The sequence below is a fragment of the Bombina bombina genome, chromosome 3, assembly GCF_027579735.1.
Source record: "Bombina bombina isolate aBomBom1 chromosome 3, aBomBom1.pri, whole genome shotgun sequence".
Lineage (NCBI taxonomy): Eukaryota > Metazoa > Chordata > Amphibia > Anura > Bombinatoridae > Bombina > Bombina bombina.
This window is the reverse complement of record NC_069501.1, coordinates 1,268,858,508-1,268,877,107: the sequence shown is the minus strand read 5'-3', so window position 1 is coordinate 1,268,877,107 and position 18,600 is coordinate 1,268,858,508. Positions and strand designations below refer to the sequence as shown.

Genomic DNA, 18,600 nt, shown 5'->3' with positions numbered 1-18,600 from the left:
TCAGTGTGAATACTGGTGCAAATTCATATGTATGACCTTTAAATATCTGCCAATAAGCTTTATCCCCATTCTAAATCAGATTGGACACATGCTTACTAGGTCCATCAGCCCTATTCTGTATATATTTTTTAACTGTGAGATGTTACATATATATGGCTACTGAACCCTAGAACATTGGAAGTGATTGTTCCCATCTTTCTAATAGCCATTTGTATCCTCTGTTTTAATAATAGGTGGATGGTGGATAAATAGGCTTGAATAAATTGGAATTTGGAAGTGAATATACCCATTGTAATGTCTGTTTTGCATATATGTTTAATAAAGTGTAATTGTTCATTTTTATCCTATTTATAATTCTTAGGCCTAGATTTGGAGTTTGGCGGTAAAAGGGCTGTTAACGCTCCGCGGGCTTTTTTCTGGCCGCACCATAAATTTAACTCTGGTATCGAGAGTTAAAACAAATGCTGCGTTAGGCTCCAAAAAAGGAGCGTAGAGCATTTTTACCGCAAATGCAACTCTCGATACCAGAGTTGCTTACGGACGCGGCCGGCCTCAAAAACGTGCTCGTGCACGATTCTCCCATAGGAAACAATGGGACTGTTTGAGCTGAAAAAAAACCTAACACCTGCAAAAAAGCAGCGTTCAGCTCCTAACGCAGCCCCATTGTTTCCTATGGGGAAACACTTCCTACGTCTGCACCTAACACCCTAACATGTACCCCGAGTCTAAACACCCCTACCCTTACACTTATTAACCCCTAATCTGCCGCCCCCGCTATCGCTGACCCCTGCATATTTTTTTTAACCCCTAATCTGCCGCTCCGTAAACCGCCGCCACCTACGTTATCCCTATGTACCCCTAATCTGCTGCCCTAACATCGCCGACCCCTATATTATATTTATTAACCCCTAATCTGCCCCCCTCAACGTCGCCGACACCTACCTACACTTATTAACCCCTAATCTGCCGAGCGGACCTGAGCGCTACTATAATAAAGTTATTAACCCCTAATCCGCCTCACTAACCCTATCATAAATAGTATTAACCCCTAATCTGCCCTCCCTAACATCGCCGACACCTACCTTCAATTATTAACCCCTAAACTTCCGATCGGAGCTCACCGCTATTCTAATAAATGGATTAACCCCTAAAGCTAAGTCTAACCCTAACACTAACACCCCCCTAAGTTAAATATAATTTTTATCTAACGAAATAAATTAACTCTTATTAAATAACTTATTCCTATTTAAAGCTAAATACTTACCTGTAAAATAAATCCTAATATAGCTACAATATAAATTATAATTATATTATAGCTATTTTAGGATTAATATTTATTTTACAGGCAACTTTGTAATTATTTTAACCAGGTACAATAGCTATTAAATAGTTAAGAACTATTTAATAGTTACCTAGTTAAAATAATAACAAATTTACCTGTAAAATAAATCCTAACCTAAGTTATAATTAAACCTAACACTACCCTATCAATAAAATAATTAAAAAAACTACCTACAATTACCTACAATTAACCTAACACTACACTATCAATAAATTAATTAAACACAATTGCTACAAATAAATACAATTAAATAAACTAGCTAAAGTACAAAAAATAAAAAAGAACTAAGTTACAGAAAATAAAAAAATATTTACAAACATCAGAAAAATATTACAACAATTTTAAACTAATTACACCTACTCTAAGCCCCCTAATAAAATAACAAAGCCCCCCAAAATAAAAAATTCCCTACCCTATTCTAAATTAAAAAAGTTACAAGCTCTTTTACCTTACCAGCCCTGAACAGGGCCCTTTGCGGGGCATGCCCCAAGAAGTTCAGCTCTTTTGCCTGTAAAAAAAAAACATACAATACCCCCCCCCCAACATTACAACCCACCACCCACATACCCCTAATCTAACCCAAACCCCCCTTAAATAAACCTAACACTAATCCCCTGAAGATCTTCCTACCTTGTCTTCACCATACCAGGTATCACCGATCCGTCCTGGCTCCAAGATCTTCATCCAACCCAAGCGGGGGTTGGCGATCCATAATCCGGTGCTCCAAAGTCTTCCTCCTATCCGGCAAGAAGAGGACATCCGGACCGGCAAACATCTTCTCCAAGCGGCATCTTCGATCTTCTTCCATCCGGTGCGGAGCGGGTCCATCTTGAAGCAGGCGACGCGGATCCATCCTCTTCTTCCGATGTCTCCCGACTAATGACGGTTCCTTTAAGGGACGTCATCCAAGATGGCGTCCCTCGAATTCCGATTGGCTGATAGGATTCTATCAGCCAATCGGAATTAAGGTAGGAATTTTCTGATTGGCTGATGGAATCAGCCAATCAGAATCAAGTTCAATCCGATTGGCCGATCCCATCAGCCAATCAGATTGAGCTCGCATTCTATTGGCTGATCGGAACAGCCAATAGAATGCGAGCTCAATCTGATTGGCTGATTGGATCGGCCAATCGGATTGAACTTGATTCTGATTGGCTGATTCCATCAGCCAATCAGAAAATTCCTACCTTAATTCCGATTGGCTGATAGAATCCTATCAGCCAATCGGAATTCGAGGGACGCCATCTTGGATGACGTCCCTTAAAGGAACCGTCATTAGTCGGGAGACATCGGAAGAAGAGGATGGATCCGCGTCGCCTGCTTCAAGATGGACCCGCTCCGCACCGGATGGAAGAAGATCGAAGATGCCGCTTGGAGAAGATGTTTGCCGGTCCGGATGTCCTCTTCTTGCCGGATAGGAGGAAGACTTTGGAGCACCGGATTATGGATCGCCAACCCCCGCTTGGGTTGGATGAAGATCTTGGAGCCAGGACGGATCGGTGATACCTGGATGGTGAAGACAAGGTAGGAAGATCTTCAGGGGATTAGTGTTAGGTTTATTTAAGGGGGGTTTGGGTTAGATTAGGGGTATGTGGGTGGTGGGTTGTAATGTTGGGGGGGGGTATTGTATGTTTTTTTTTACAGGCAAAAGAGCTGTATTTCTTGGGGCATGCCCCGCAAAGGGCCCTGTTCAGGGCTGGTAAGGTAAAAGAGCTTGTAACTTTTTTAATTTAGAATAGGGTAGGGAATTTTTTATTTTGGGGGGCTTTGTTATTTTATTAGGGGGCTTAGAGTAGGTGTAATTAGTTTAAAATTGTTGTAATATTTTTCTTATGTTTGTAAATATTTTTTTATTTTCTGTAACTTAGTTCTTTTTTATTTTTTGTACTTTAGCTAGTTTATTTAATTGTATTTATTTGTAGCAATTGTGTTTAATTAATTTATTGATAGTGTAGTGTTAGGTTAATTGTAGGTAATTGTAGGTAGTTTTTTTAATTATTTTATTGATAGGGTAGTGTTAGGTTTAATTATAACTTAGGTTAGGATTTATTTTACAGGTAAATTTGTTATTATTTTAACTAGGTAACTATTAAATAGTTCTTAACTATTTAATAGCTATTGTACCTGGTTAAAATAATTACAAAGTTGCCTGTAAAATAAATATTAATCCTAAAATAGCTATAATATAATTATAATTTATATTGTAGCTATATTAGGATTTATTTTACAGGTAAGTATTTAGCTTTAAATAGGAATAAGTTATTTAATAAGAGTTAATTTATTTCGTTAGATAAAAATTATATTTAACTTAGGGGGGTGTTAGTGTTAGGGTTAGACTTAGCTTTAGGGGTTAATCCATTTATTAGAATAGCGGTGAGCTCCGATCGGAAGTTTAGGGGTTAATAATTGAAGTTAGGTGTCGGCGATGTTAGGGAGGGCAGATTAGGGGTTAATACTATTTATGATAGGGTTAGTGAGGCGGATTAGGGGTTAATAACTTTATTATAGTAGCGCTCAGGTCCGCTCGGCAGATTAGGGGTTAATAAGTGTAGGCAGGTGTCGGCGACGTTGAGGGGGCAGATTAGGGGTTAATAAATATAATATAGGGGTCGGCGATGTTAGGGGCAGCAGATTAGGGGTACATAAATATAACGTAGGTGGCGGTCGGCAGATTAGGGGTTAAAAATTTTAATCGAGTGGTGGCGGTGTGGGGGGACCTCGGTTTAGGGGTACATAGGTAGTTTATGGGTGTTAGTGTACTTTAGGGTACAGTAGTTAAGAGCTTTATAAACCGGCGTTAGCCAGAAAGCTCTTAACTCCTGCTATTTTCAGGCGGCTGGAATCTTGTCGTTAGAGCTCTAACGCTCACTTCAGAAACGACTCTAAATACCGGCGTTAGAAAGATCCCATTGAAAATATAGGCTACGCAAATGGCGTAGGGGGATCTGCGGTATGGAAAAGTCGCGGCTGTAAAGTGAGCGTTAGACCCTTTAATCACTGACTCCAAATACCAGCGGGCGGCCAAAACCAGCGTTAGGAGCCTCTAACGCTGGTTTTGACGGCTACCGCCGAACTCCAAATCTAGGCCTAAGTGTATAATTCTACACTTGGCTTAAATGCCCCAAATCCCCTCACCTTCCCTAATCTTATCATCCCTGATTTTCAACCAAAGATAACACGAGAAAGAAGATAAAATATTAATAAAGTAAGTTAGAAAATTGTTTAAAATCACATTCCCTATCATGAAATAAACTATTTTGGTTTCATATTATTTAATAGAAATAAAAAATTAAGAAATAATAAAACACTAATAATAATAATATTACACCTGGGCATGTCCCTGAAACGCGTTGTGTATAACAGTTCCAGTTTTTTATATTTTACTTTATTTTATTATTATTTTTTTTAGGGCTTTGTTTTATGGATATAGACGGTCTATTTGTGGGAGACTGAACACTTTTATCCATGTAAATTTTATGGTTATATACATTGTTTGTTTAACCAGCATGTAAAACTAGGATTTTCTTCCAACTGCTATTATTGTAGTCCCAAAATATTTGTAATTAACATTTATTTGACTTGGGTCATTCTTCCTTTAGAAGCGTTATCATAACTGAGAACTAGCGCAATGTTTTCTTATTTGTTCACTAATAATAATAAATATATAATTTAATTTGGAAATAAGCCCTCTGTGGCACAATGTACAAGAAACCCTTGTATAAGAGTCATAGGCCTAGATTTGGAGTTCGGCGGTAGCCGTCAAAACCAGCGTTAGAGGCTCCTAACGCTGGTTTTGGCCGCCCGCTGGTATTTGGAGTCAGTGATTAAAGGGTCTAACGCTCACTTTTCAGCCGCGACTTTTCCATACCGCAGATCCCCCTACGCCATTTGCGTATCCTATCTTTTCAATGGGATCTTCCTAACGCCGGTATTTAGAGTCGTTTCTGAAGTGAGCGGTAGAGCTCTAACGACAAAACTCCAGCCGCCTGAAAATAGCAGGAGTTAAGAGCTTTCTGGCTAACGCCGGTTTATAAAGCTCTTAACTACTGTACTCTAAAGTACACTAACACCCATAAACTACCTATGTACCCCTAAACCGAGCTCCCCCCACATCGCCGCCACTCGATTAAAATTTTTTAACCCCTAATCTGCCGACCGCCACCTACGTTATACTTATGTACCCCTAATCTGCTGCCCCTAACCCCGCCGACCCCTGTATTACATTTATTAACCTCTAACCTGCCCCCCACAACGTCGCCGACACCTGCCTACACTTATTAACCCCTAATCTGCCGAGCGGACCGCACCGCTACTATAATAAAGTTATTAACCCCTAACCCGCCTCACTAACCCTATCATAAATAGTATTAACCCCTAATCTGCCCTCCCTAACATCGCCGACACCTACCTTCAATTATTAACCCCTAATCTGCTGACCGGAGGTCATCGCTACTATAATAAATGGATTAACCCCTAAAGCTAAGTCTAACCCTAACACTAACACCCCCCTAACTTAAATATAATTTACATCTAACGAAATTAATTAACTCTTATTAAATAAATGATTCCTATTTAAAGCTAAATACTTACCTGTAAAATAAATGCTAATATAGCTACAATATACATTATAATTATATTATAGCTATTTTAGGATTAATATTTATTTTACAGGCAACTTTGTAATTATTTTAACCAGGTACAATAGCTATTAAATAGTTAAGAACCATTTAATAGTTACCTAGTTAAAATAATAACAAATTTACCTGTAAAATAAATCCTAACCTAAGATATAATTAAACCTAACACTACCCTATCAATAAATTAATTAAATAAACTACCTACAATTACCTACAATTAACCTAACACTACACTATCAATAAATTAATTAAACACAATTCCTACAAATAAATACAATTAAATAAACTAACTAAAGTACAAAAAATAAAAAAGAACTAAGTTACAAAAAATAAAAAAATATTTACAAACATAAGAAAAATATTACAACAATTTAAAACTAATTACACCTACTCTAAGCCCCCTAATAAAATAACAAAGCCCCCCAAAATAAAAAATTCCCTACCCTATTCTAAATTAAAAAAGTTACAAGCTCTTTTACCTTACCAGCCCTGAACAGGGCCCTTTGCGGGGCATGCCCCAAGAATTTCAGCTCTTTTGCCTGTAAAAAAAAAACATACCATACCCCCCCCCCCAACATTACAACCCACCACCCACATACCCCTAATCTAACCCAAACCCCCCTTAAAGAAACCTAACACTAAGCCCCTGAAGATCTTCCTACCTTGTCTTCACCATCCAGGTATCACCGATCCGTCCTGGCTCCAACATCTTCATCCAACCCAAGCGGGGGTTGGCGATCCATCATCCGGTGGCTGAAGAGGTCCAGAAGAGGCTCCAAAGTCTTCCTCCTATCCGGCAAGAAGAGGACATCCGGACCGGCAAACATCTTCTCCAAGCGGCATCTTCGATCTTCTTCCATCCGGTGCGGAGCGGGTCCATCTTGAAGCAGGCGACGCGGATCCATCCTCTTCTTCCGTTGTCTCCCGACGAATGACGGTTCCTTTAAGGGACGTCATCCAAGATGGCGTCCCTCGAATTCCGATTGGCTGATAGGATTCTATCAGCCAATCGGAATTAAGGTAGGAATTTTCTGATTGGCTGATGGAATCAGCCAATCAGAATCAAGTTCAATCCGATTGGCTGATCCAATCAGTCAATCAGATTGAGCTCGCATTCTATTGGCTGATCGGAACAGCCAATAGAATGCGAGCTCAATCTGATTGGCTGATCGGAACAGCCAATAGAATGCGAGCTCAATCTGATTGGCTGATTGGATCAGCCAATCGGATTGAACTTGATTCTGATTGGCTGATTCCATCAGCCAATCAGAAAATTCCTACCTTAATTCCGATTGGCTGATAGAATCCTATCAGCCAATCGGAATTCGAGGGACGCCATCTTGGATGACGTCCCTTAAAGGAACCGTCATTCGTCGGGAGACAACGGAAGAAGAGGATGGATCCGCGTCGCCTGCTTCAAGATGGACCCGCTCCGCACCGGATGGAAGAAGATCGAAGATGCCGCTTGGAGAAGATCTTTGCCGGTCCGGATGTCCTCTTCTTGCCGGATAGGAGGAAGACTTTGGAGCCTCTTCTGGACCTCTTCAGCCACCGGATGAGGGATCGCCAACCCCCGCTTGGGTTGGATGAAGATGTTGGAGCCAGGACGGATCGGTGATACCTGGATGGTGAAGACAAGGTAGGAAGATCTTCAGGGGCTTAGTGTTAGGTTTCTTTAAGGGGGGTTTGGGTTAGATTAGGGGTATGTGGGTGGTGGGTTGTAATGTTGGGGGGGGGTGTATGGTATGTTTTTTTTTACAGGCAAAAGAGCTGAAATTCTTGGGGCATGCCCCGCAAAGGGCCCTGTTCAGGGCTGGTAAGGTAAAAGAGCTTGTAACTTTTTTAATTTAGAATAGGGTAGGGAATTTTTTATTTTGGGGGGCTTTGTTATTTTATTAGGGGGCTTAGAGTAGGTGTAATTAGTTTAAAATTGTTGTAATATTTTTCTTATGTTTGTAAATATTTTTTTATTTTTTGTAACTTAGTTCTTTTTTATTTTTTGTACTTTAGCTAGTTTATTTAATTGTATTTATTTGTAGGAATTGTGTTTAATTAATTTATTGATAGTGTAGTGTTAGGTTAATTGTAGGTAATTGTAGGTAGTTTATTTAATTAATTTATTGATAGTGTAGTGTTAGGTTTAATTGTAACTTAGGTTAGGATTTATTTTACAGGTAAATTTGTTATTATTTTAACTAGGTAACTATTAAATATTTATTAACTATTTAATAGCTATTGTACCTGGTTAAAATAATTACAAAGTTGCCTGTAAAATAAATATTAATCCTAAAATAGCTATAATATAATTATAATTTATATTGTAGCTATATTAGGATTTATTTTACAGGTAAGTATTTAGCTTTAAATAGGAATAAGTTATTTAATAAGAGTTAATTTATTTCGTTAGATAAAAATTATATTTAACTTAGGGGGGTGTTAGTGTTAGGGTTAGACTTAGCTTTAGGGGTTAATCCATTTATTAGAATAGCGGTGAGCTCCGATCGGAAGTTTAGGGGTTAATAATTGAAGTTAGGTGTCGGCGATGTTAGGGAGGGCAGATTAGGGGTTAATACTATTTATGATAGGGTTAGTGAGGCGGATTAGGGGTTAATAACTTTATTATAGTAGCGCTCAGGTCCGCTCGGCAGATTAGGGGTTAATAAGTGTAGGCAGGTGTCGGCGACGTTGAGGGGGCAGATTAGGGGTTAATAAATATAATATAGGGGTCGGCGATGTTAGGGGCAGCAGATTAGGGGTACATAAATATAACGTAGGTGGCGGTCGGCAGATTAGGGGTTAAAAATTTTAATCGAGTGGTGGCGGTGTGGGGGGACCTCGGTTTAGGGGTACATAGGTAGTTTATGGGTGTTAGTGTACTTTAGGGTACAGTAGTTAAGAGCTTTATAAACCGGCGTTAGCCAGAAAGCTCTTAACTCCTGCTATTTTCAGGCGGCTGGAATCTTGTCGTTAGAGCTCTAACGCTCACTTCAGAAACGACTCTAAATACCGGCGTTAGAAAGATCCCATTGAAAATATAGGCTACGCAAATGGCGTAGGGGGATCTGCGGTATGGAAAAGTCGCGGCTGTAAAGTGAGCGTTAGACCCTTTAATCACTGACTCCAAATACCAGCGGGCGGCCAAAACCAGCGTTAGGAGCCTCTAACGCTGGTTTTGACGGCTACCGCCGAACTCCAAATCTAGGCCTAAGTGTATAATTCTACACTTGGCTTAAATGCCCCAAATCCCCTCACCTTCCCTAATCTTATCATCCCTGATTTTCAACCAAAGATAACACGAGAAAGAAGATAAAATATTAATAAAGTAAGTTAGAAAATTGTTTAAAATCACATTCCCTATCATGAAATAAACTATTTTGGTTTCATATTATTTAATAGAAATAAAAAATTAAGAAATAATAAAACACTAATAATAATAATATTACACCTGGGCATGTCCCTGAAACGCGTTGTGTATAACAGTTCCAGTTTTTTATATTTTACTTTATTTTATTATTATTTTTTTTAGGGCTTTGTTTTATGGATATAGACGGTCTATTTGTGGGAGACTGAACACTTTTATCCATGTAAATTTTATGGTTATATACATTGTTTGTTTAACCAGCATGTAAAACTAGGATTTTCTTCCAACTGCTATTATTGTAGTCCCAAAATATTTGTAATTAACATTTATTTGACTTGGGTCATTCTTCCTTTAGAAGCGTTATCATAACTGAGAACTAGCGCAATGTTTTCTTATTTGTTCACTAATAATAATAAATATATAATTTAATTTGGAAATAAGCCCTCTGTGGCACAATGTACAAGAAACCCTTGTATAAGAGTCATAGGCCTAGATTTGGAGTTCGGCGGTAGCCGTCAAAACCAGCGTTAGAGGCTCCTAACGCTGGTTTTGGCCGCCCGCTGGTATTTGGAGTCAGTGATTAAAGGGTCTAACGCTCACTTTTCAGCCGCGACTTTTCCATACCGCAGATCCCCCTACGCCATTTGCGTATCCTATCTTTTCAATGGGATCTTCCTAACGCCGGTATTTAGAGTCGTTTCTGAAGTGAGCGGTAGAGCTCTAACGACAAAACTCCAGCCGCCTGAAAATAGCAGGAGTTAAGAGCTTTCTGGCTAACGCCGGTTTATAAAGCTCTTAACTACTGTACTCTAAAGTACACTAACACCCATAAACTACCTATGTACCCCTAAACCGAGCTCCCCCCACATCGCCGCCACTCGATTAAAATTTTTTAACCCCTAATCTGCCGACCGCCACCTACGTTATACTTATGTACCCCTAATCTGCTGCCCCTAACCCCGCCGACCCCTGTATTACATTTATTAACCTCTAACCTGCCCCCCACAACGTCGCCGACACCTGCCTACACTTATTAACCCCTAATCTGCCGAGCGGACCGCACCGCTACTATAATAAAGTTATTAACCCCTAACCCGCCTCACTAACCCTATCATAAATAGTATTAACCCCTAATCTGCCCTCCCTAACATCGCCGACACCTACCTTCAATTATTAACCCCTAATCTGCTGACCGGAGGTCATCGCTACTATAATAAATGGATTAACCCCTAAAGCTAAGTCTAACCCTAACACTAACACCCCCCTAACTTAAATATAATTTACATCTAACGAAATTAATTAACTCTTATTAAATAAATGATTCCTATTTAAAGCTAAATACTTACCTGTAAAATAAATGCTAATATAGCTACAATATACATTATAATTATATTATAGCTATTTTAGGATTAATATTTATTTTACAGGCAACTTTGTAATTATTTTAACCAGGTACAATAGCTATTAAATAGTTAAGAACCATTTAATAGTTACCTAGTTAAAATAATAACAAATTTACCTGTAAAATAAATCCTAACCTAAGATATAATTAAACCTAACACTACCCTATCAATAAATTAATTAAATAAACTACCTACAATTACCTACAATTAACCTAACACTACACTATCAATAAATTAATTAAACACAATTCCTACAAATAAATACAATTAAATAAACTAACTAAAGTACAAAAAATAAAAAAGAACTAAGTTACAAAAAATAAAAAAATATTTACAAACATAAGAAAAATATTACAACAATTTAAAACTAATTACACCTACTCTAAGCCCCCTAATAAAATAACAAAGCCCCCCAAAATAAAAAATTCCCGACCCTATTCTAAATTAAAAAAGTTACAAGCTCTTTTACCTTACCAGCCCTGAACAGGGCCCTTTGCGGGGCATGCCCCAAGAATTTCAGCTCTTTTGCCTGTAAAAAAAAAACATACCATACCCCCCCCCCCAACATTACAACCCACCACCCACATACCCCTAATCTAACCCAAACCCCCCTTAAAGAAACCTAACACTAAGCCCCTGAAGATCTTCCTACCTTGTCTTCACCATCCAGGTATCACCGATCCGTCCTGGCTCCAACATCTTCATCCAACCCAAGCGGGGGTTGGCGATCCATCATCCGGTGGCTGAAGAGGTCCAGAAGAGGCTCCAAAGTCTTCCTCCTATCCGGCAAGAAGAGGACATCCGGACCGGCAAACATCTTCTCCAAGCGGCATCTTCGATCTTCTTCCATCCGGTGCGGAGCGGGTCCATCTTGAAGCAGGCGACGCGGATCCATCCTCTTCTTCCGTTGTCTCCCGACGAATGACGGTTCCTTTAAGGGACGTCATCCAAGATGGCGTCCCTCGAATTCCGATTGGCTGATAGGATTCTATCAGCCAATCGGAATTAAGGTAGGAATTTTCTGATTGGCTGATGGAATCAGCCAATCAGAATCAAGTTCAATCCGATTGGCTGATCCAATCAGTCAATCAGATTGAGCTCGCATTCTATTGGCTGATCGGAACAGCCAATAGAATGCGAGCTCAATCTGATTGGCTGATCGGAACAGCCAATAGAATGCGAGCTCAATCTGATTGGCTGATTGGATCAGCCAATCGGATTGAACTTGATTCTGATTGGCTGATTCCATCAGCCAATCAGAAAATTCCTACCTTAATTCCGATTGGCTGATAGAATCCTATCAGCCAATCGGAATTCGAGGGACGCCATCTTGGATGACGTCCCTTAAAGGAACCGTCATTCGTCGGGAGACAACGGAAGAAGAGGATGGATCCGCGTCGCCTGCTTCAAGATGGACCCGCTCCGCACCGGATGGAAGAAGATCGAAGATGCCGCTTGGAGAAGATCTTTGCCGGTCCGGATGTCCTCTTCTTGCCGGATAGGAGGAAGACTTTGGAGCCTCTTCTGGACCTCTTCAGCCACCGGATGATGGATCGCCAACCCCCGCTTGGGTTGGATGAAGATGTTGGAGCCAGGACGGATCGGTGATACCTGGATGGTGAAGACAAGGTAGGAAGATCTTCAGGGGCTTAGTGTTAGGTTTCTTTAAGGGGGGTTTGGGTTAGATTAGGGGTATGTGGGTGGTGGGTTGTAATGTTGGGGGGGGGTGTATGGTATGTTTTTTTTTACAGGCAAAAGAGCTGAAATTCTTGGGGCATGCCCCGCAAAGGGCCCTGTTCAGGGCTGGTAAGGTAAAAGAGCTTGTAACTTTTTTAATTTAGAATAGGGTAGGGAATTTTTTATTTTGGGGGGCTTTGTTATTTTATTAGGGGGCTTAGAGTAGGTGTAATTAGTTTAAAATTGTTGTAATATTTTTCTTATGTTTGTAAATATTTTTTTATTTTTTGTAACTTAGTTCTTTTTTATTTTTTGTACTTTAGCTAGTTTATTTAATTGTATTTATTTGTAGGAATTGTGTTTAATTAATTTATTGATAGTGTAGTGTTAGGTTAATTGTAGGTAATTGTAGGTAGTTTATTTAATTAATTTATTGATAGTGTAGTGTTAGGTTTAATTGTAACTTAGGTTAGGATTTATTTTACAGGTAAATTTGTTATTATTTTAACTAGGTAACTATTAAATATTTATTAACTATTTAATAGCTATTGTACCTGGTTAAAATAATTACAAAGTTGCCTGTAAAATAAATATTAATCCTAAAATAGCTATAATATAATTATAATTTATATTGTAGCTATAATAGGATTTATTTTACAGGTAAGTATTTAGCTTTAAATAGGAATAAGTTATTTAATAAGAGTTAATTTATTTCGTTAGATGTAAATTATATTTAACTTAGGGGGGTGTTAGTGTTAGGGTTAGACTTAGCTTTAGGGGTTAATACATTTATTAGAATAGCGGTGAGCTCCGGTCGGCAGATTAGGGGTTAATAATTGAAGTTAGGTGTCGGCGATGTTAGGGAGGGCAGATTAGGGGTTAATACTATTTATGATAGGGTTAGTGAGGCGGATTAGGGGTTAATAACTTTATTATAGTAGCGGTGCGGTCCGCTCGGCAGATTAGGGGTTAATAAGTGTAGGTAGCTGGCGGCGACGTTGTGGGGGGGCAGATTAGGGGTTAATAAATATAATATAGGGGTCGGCGATGTTAGGGCAGCAGATTAGGGGTACATAGGGATAACGTAGGTTGCGGCGGTTTACGGAGCGGCAGATTAGGGGTTAAAAAAAATATGTAGGGGTCAGCGATAGCGGGGGCGACAGATTAGAGGTTAATAAGTGTAAGGTTAGGGGTGTTTAGACTCGGGGTTCATGTTAGAGTGTTAGGTGCAGACGTAGGAAGTGTTTCCCCATAGAAAACAATGGGGCTGCGTTAGGAGCTGAACGCTGCTTTTTTGCAGGTGTTAGGTTTTTTTTCAGCTCAAACAGCCCCATTGTTTCCTATGGGAGAATCGTGCACGAGCACGTTTTTGAGGCTGGCCGTGTCCGTAAGCAACTCTGGTATCGAGAGTTGCATTTGCGGTAAAAATGCTCTACGCTCCTTTTTTGGAGCCTAACGCAGCATTTGTTTTAACTCTCGATACCAGAGTTAAATTTATGGTGCGGCCAGAAAAAAGCCCGCGGAGCGTTAACAGCCCTTCTACCGCCGAACTCCAAATCTAGGCCATAGTGAATATAACAAGCTGTTCAGAAGTTCCCCAGAACTGATGAATTTACTGAAAAAAAAACTACCTGTTGTGCATTAATTTGCATAAATTATTATACATATTAGGACTGAATTTAAATGAATACTTTTTATTAATTAGATTCCCACACACTTAGAAAAAGATTCACCTGCTAGTATCTTTATTTCTATATTAAATCTTTATTTTCAACTTTGACCTAAAACGTAAAAATACCGGTCTTGTAGTAAAATACCGTCTGGGTGGCAACACTAGTTATTGGAGCTCCCTCAACGAACAAACTGTTTCATTTCAGATTTTCTATATATATTGTATGTTTGTTTATACGTTTTTGATAGATCACTGTTATTTTCAGAAATTTACATGCTAAAAAAGTTAAGACAAAAGTATATAACTAGAGGGGGAAGGGCTTTGGTTGAACCTCACCAGAGACAGCTTTCTGTGGCCTGGATTTCTGCATGGACCTGACACAATACAATCATATGAAGTTCTGTGGCTCATGGGTTAATTAGCTCCTTACACTAATGTGTAAGCCACTGCAAATCATAACTAAAAGTACCAGGGTGTAGCCTAATGAAATGACTGTACTTTAATCATCATAGGGCGTACTTCAGTCCAATACCTCCCACAGTCAGAATACTAATAAAAATCGGTTTTGTCCTCATTCTCAACCTATGCCCCATTGTCCTAAACTCCAGACCAGTAATATAAATAAAGTTCTACTCACCTTTTACATACTCACAGTTGTAAACACTGGCCTTTTCTAGTGACTGAAGGTTAATCAGAGTCCTTTCTTTGTCTCTAGCAAAATTTGTCACCTTGAACTTTTCATATGGCGGAATAAGCACCTCTTCTTCTCCAGGGAAGAACGAGAAGTTCTTGATGTTGACCCCATAACAAGTTTGTATGTTAAAGAAGGTGTCTTCACCAAACGCCAAGGCATTCTGGTCATTTAATGAGGAAGATGTAAACTGGCCGAAGCGAATAGGCGTCTTGGTTTCAGACTTAAAGCGAATCCCCCGTGTTCCTCTAAATACTCTATGACAATTAGGCTTCTCTATAGCATCCAACATTTGAAGAGCTTTTGTCAAGTAATAATGTAAAACCTTAAACCTAAAAGTGTTGAGATAATATTGTCTGGACCGGCCTGCCTCCCTCACAGCTGCATTGAAGACCTTGTGGAGGGGTCCATTTATGGTGTAAGCTAATATTGCAATGGCGTATTGGTCTTTAAAGCCTTGAGGAACCACTGCAAATGGCTTTTTTTCCTCCCATTTGAAGGTTGCAGAATCCCAGGCCTCAGCAAACTCCTTGTTTGTAGAGTACTCTATTTGGAACAACTGAGCGATCTCAGCTTCCATCATATCACTACATCCTTTGTACTGGTCATCATAAGAGGAAAGAGCCATGTCTAGAACGGACTCTTGAGGTGCAAATAGGTCTCTCTTGGGACGGTGTTCCCCATCCGCCTGCAAGAGATATTTACAGATTAAGGGCTGGATATAAGTGGATCAGTATTTAGCACTCCTGCTTGAGCGTAAACAACACTAGATGTAATGTAATACAAGTTGAAAGTAAAACATTTGCATGTTAGCGAAACCCGACGCACGGTAACTTCTGAACCTCGGATATCACGACTGCACTAACCTTTTCTCCCCATAGACTTCAATGGAGAATGCAGAAGAAAAAATCCTAACACTTATCACTCATGTGCTCACCCGACAGGAGTTATTAATATTTCACAGGAAAAAATTTATAGAAAAATGTTATTTTTGTTTTTAAGGGACTTAGAAACCCAATTTTTGCTTTCATTATTCAGATAGAGAATACAATTTTAATAAAGTTTCCAATTTACGTCTACTGTTAAATTTGAAATGACTTATAATTAAAATGAAACACTTTATTAACAAATATGCAACATACACAAACCTTTAAAAATACAGCTGTTACTGCTAGGCAATAGTGGGTATTTCACATCCACTTATTTATATAATTATAGCCCAGGAGTCAGTTGCTAAATTAAAAAAGACTGCGTGAGCTATGAGAGACTATGGAAAACTGCTATCTATGAAAAATGCTTATCAGCACACATTCATACTTTCCGATTGAAGAGCATCAAGCTGATCACTCATTTAACATGAGCGAATCAAATAATGTATTGAGCAATATATCTCAGCAGCCTTATTCAATCTTAATTAGCTGGCTATTCAGTCTCCAACTAACACCATAACATTGGCAGGCTATAAATTGCTACTGTATCATATTAATGTACAAATGTATCAAGTTTTTCAGCTTGTGTAAAGTTCTAATTAGTATCTTATTTCCACAGTTATGTCCCTCATAGCCCCGCCCACTGGCGCGTTTCGTCACTCGTGCGTGACTTCATCAGGGCTTAGGGACGGCCTCAGCCATCTTAGCTTCTTTTATAGGCATATGTTGCCATGGTAATCAGTTTGATTGGCAGCAGTGTCTTACTGCCTGGCATCAAAATTAAATCCGTGTATATCGGCAGAGATTGCTCATGTTTATCAAACATACTGGTTATTCTCAATCGCACTTTTTGTTTTACGAATTCTCAAAATAATGTGTTTATATATGTAATTATTAGTTTTAGCAAAATCTGAAGCGTAATCAAGATTCTTGAATTGGCTATTTGTCTTTGTATGATTTGCTTGTCATATGTATATGCAGGAAAAGGCCTGAATTAATATTTATGTCAGACAAGAGGGTTTTTACGAATACAATAACATTAGATTAGTCCTTAATTAAGTCTAAACTTTTTATTAGTAAGTACTTAAAGATATTCTTCATGGTTTGAAAAGTATAAACCTATAGGCGTTTATTTTCATGTAATTTTCCCCCAACATTGTCATGATGGAAATTATCAATTAAAACCTCAATATTGTATACCTACTTAGAGATATTTTTACATTTATTCCTCACATCAGTCAGAAACAACACTAGAGTGTGATCTGCGAATTATGTAATGATCTGGTCACTTTCAGTTAAGAGCATACTGGAATACTCTCAAACAGATTTTATAGGAATTTTTATGTATTTATCCCAGGAAGCATTTGTATGATATTGCTTCATTTAACCCTAAGATATTAAATTTTTTGCAATTGAACAACTCAGATTAAAAGGCAGAAGAGGTGACTTCAACAAAATCCTGCTGCAAAAAGAATGCAGATGGAAACACGAGCTGCAGTCAGACGCACCAAAAGGGTTAAATGAAGCAATATCATACAAATGCTTCCTGGGATAAATACATAAAAATTCGTATAAAATCAGTTTGAGAGTATTCCAGTATGCTCTTAACCGAAAGTGACCAGATCATTACATAATTCGCAGATCACACTCTAGTGTTGTTTCTGACTGATGTGAGGAATAAATGTAAAAATATCTCTAAGTAGGTATACAATATTGAGGTTTTAATTGATAATTTCCATCATGACAATGTTGGGGGAAAATTACATGAAAATAAACGCCTATAGGTTTATACTTTTCAAACCATGAAGAATATCTTTAAGTACTTACTAATAAAAAGTTTATACTTAATTAAGGACTGATCTAATGTTATTGTATTCGTAAAAACCCTCTTGTCTGACATAAATATTAATTCAGGCATTTTCCTGCATATACATATGACAAGCAAATCATACAAAGACAAATAGCCAATTCAAGAATCTTGATTACGCTTCGGATTTTGCTAAAACTAATAAGGACATAAATAAACACATTGTTTTTAAAATGAAAACAAAAAGTGCGATTGAGAATAACCAGTATGTTTGATAAACATGAGCAATCTCTGCCGATATACACAGATTTAATTTTGACGCCAGGCAGTAAGACACTACTGCCAATCAAACTGATGCCTATAAAGGAAGCTTAGATGGCTGAGACCGCTCCTAAGCCCTGACGAAGTCACGCACGAGTGACAAAATGCGTCAGTGGGCGGGGCTATGGGGGACGTAACTGTGGAAATAAGATACTAATTAGAACTTTACACAAGCTGAAAAACTTGATACATTTGTTACATTAATATGATACAGTAGCAATTTATAGCCTGCCAATGTTATGGTGTTAGTTGGAGACTGAATAGCCAGCTAATTAAGATTGAATACATAACAGCTGCTGAGATATATTGCTCAATACATTATTTGATACGCTCATGTTAAATGAGTGATCAGCTTGATGCTCTTCAATTGGAAAGTATGATTGTGTGCTGATAAGCATTAGGGATATAGTCAGAAATCGTACGACTGTGTTAAATACGTAGGAAGGAGGTCGCCTTTGAGCTCATAGATTGATTGTGTGTGCCACATATGCATATGCCTGCATGTCTGTTTATTCCTGTATGCTAACAGTTTTCCATAGTCTTTCATAGCTTATGCAGTCTTTCTTAATTTAGCAGCTGACTCCTGGGCTATTATTATATAAATAAATGGATGTGAAATACCCACTATTGCCTTGCAGTAACAGCTGTATTTTTAAACGGTTTGTGTATGTTACATATTTGTTAATAAAGTGTTTCATTTTAATTATAAGTAATTTGATATAAAGTGTGTAATTCAGCACTGGGCTTAAAGCCCCAAATT

At 38.5% G+C, this 18,600-nt stretch overlaps 1 protein-coding gene across 3 annotated transcripts in view; it reads right to left on the bottom strand.

The window, feature by feature from the left end:
• Positions 1 to 18,600, bottom strand: part of ART1 (ADP-ribosyltransferase 1) — a 136,759-nt gene that overhangs the window by 41,558 nt on the left and 76,601 nt on the right. For 2 of the 3 annotated variants that reach the window (XM_053708813.1, XM_053708815.1), the window contains exon 3: positions 14,730 to 15,471. In XM_053708813.1, coding sequence (XP_053564788.1) covers positions 14,730 to 15,471 — 742 coding nt within the window. The remainder of the gene's footprint in view (positions 1 to 14,729; positions 15,472 to 18,600) is intronic. The other variant, XM_053708816.1, reaches the window with a different exon arrangement.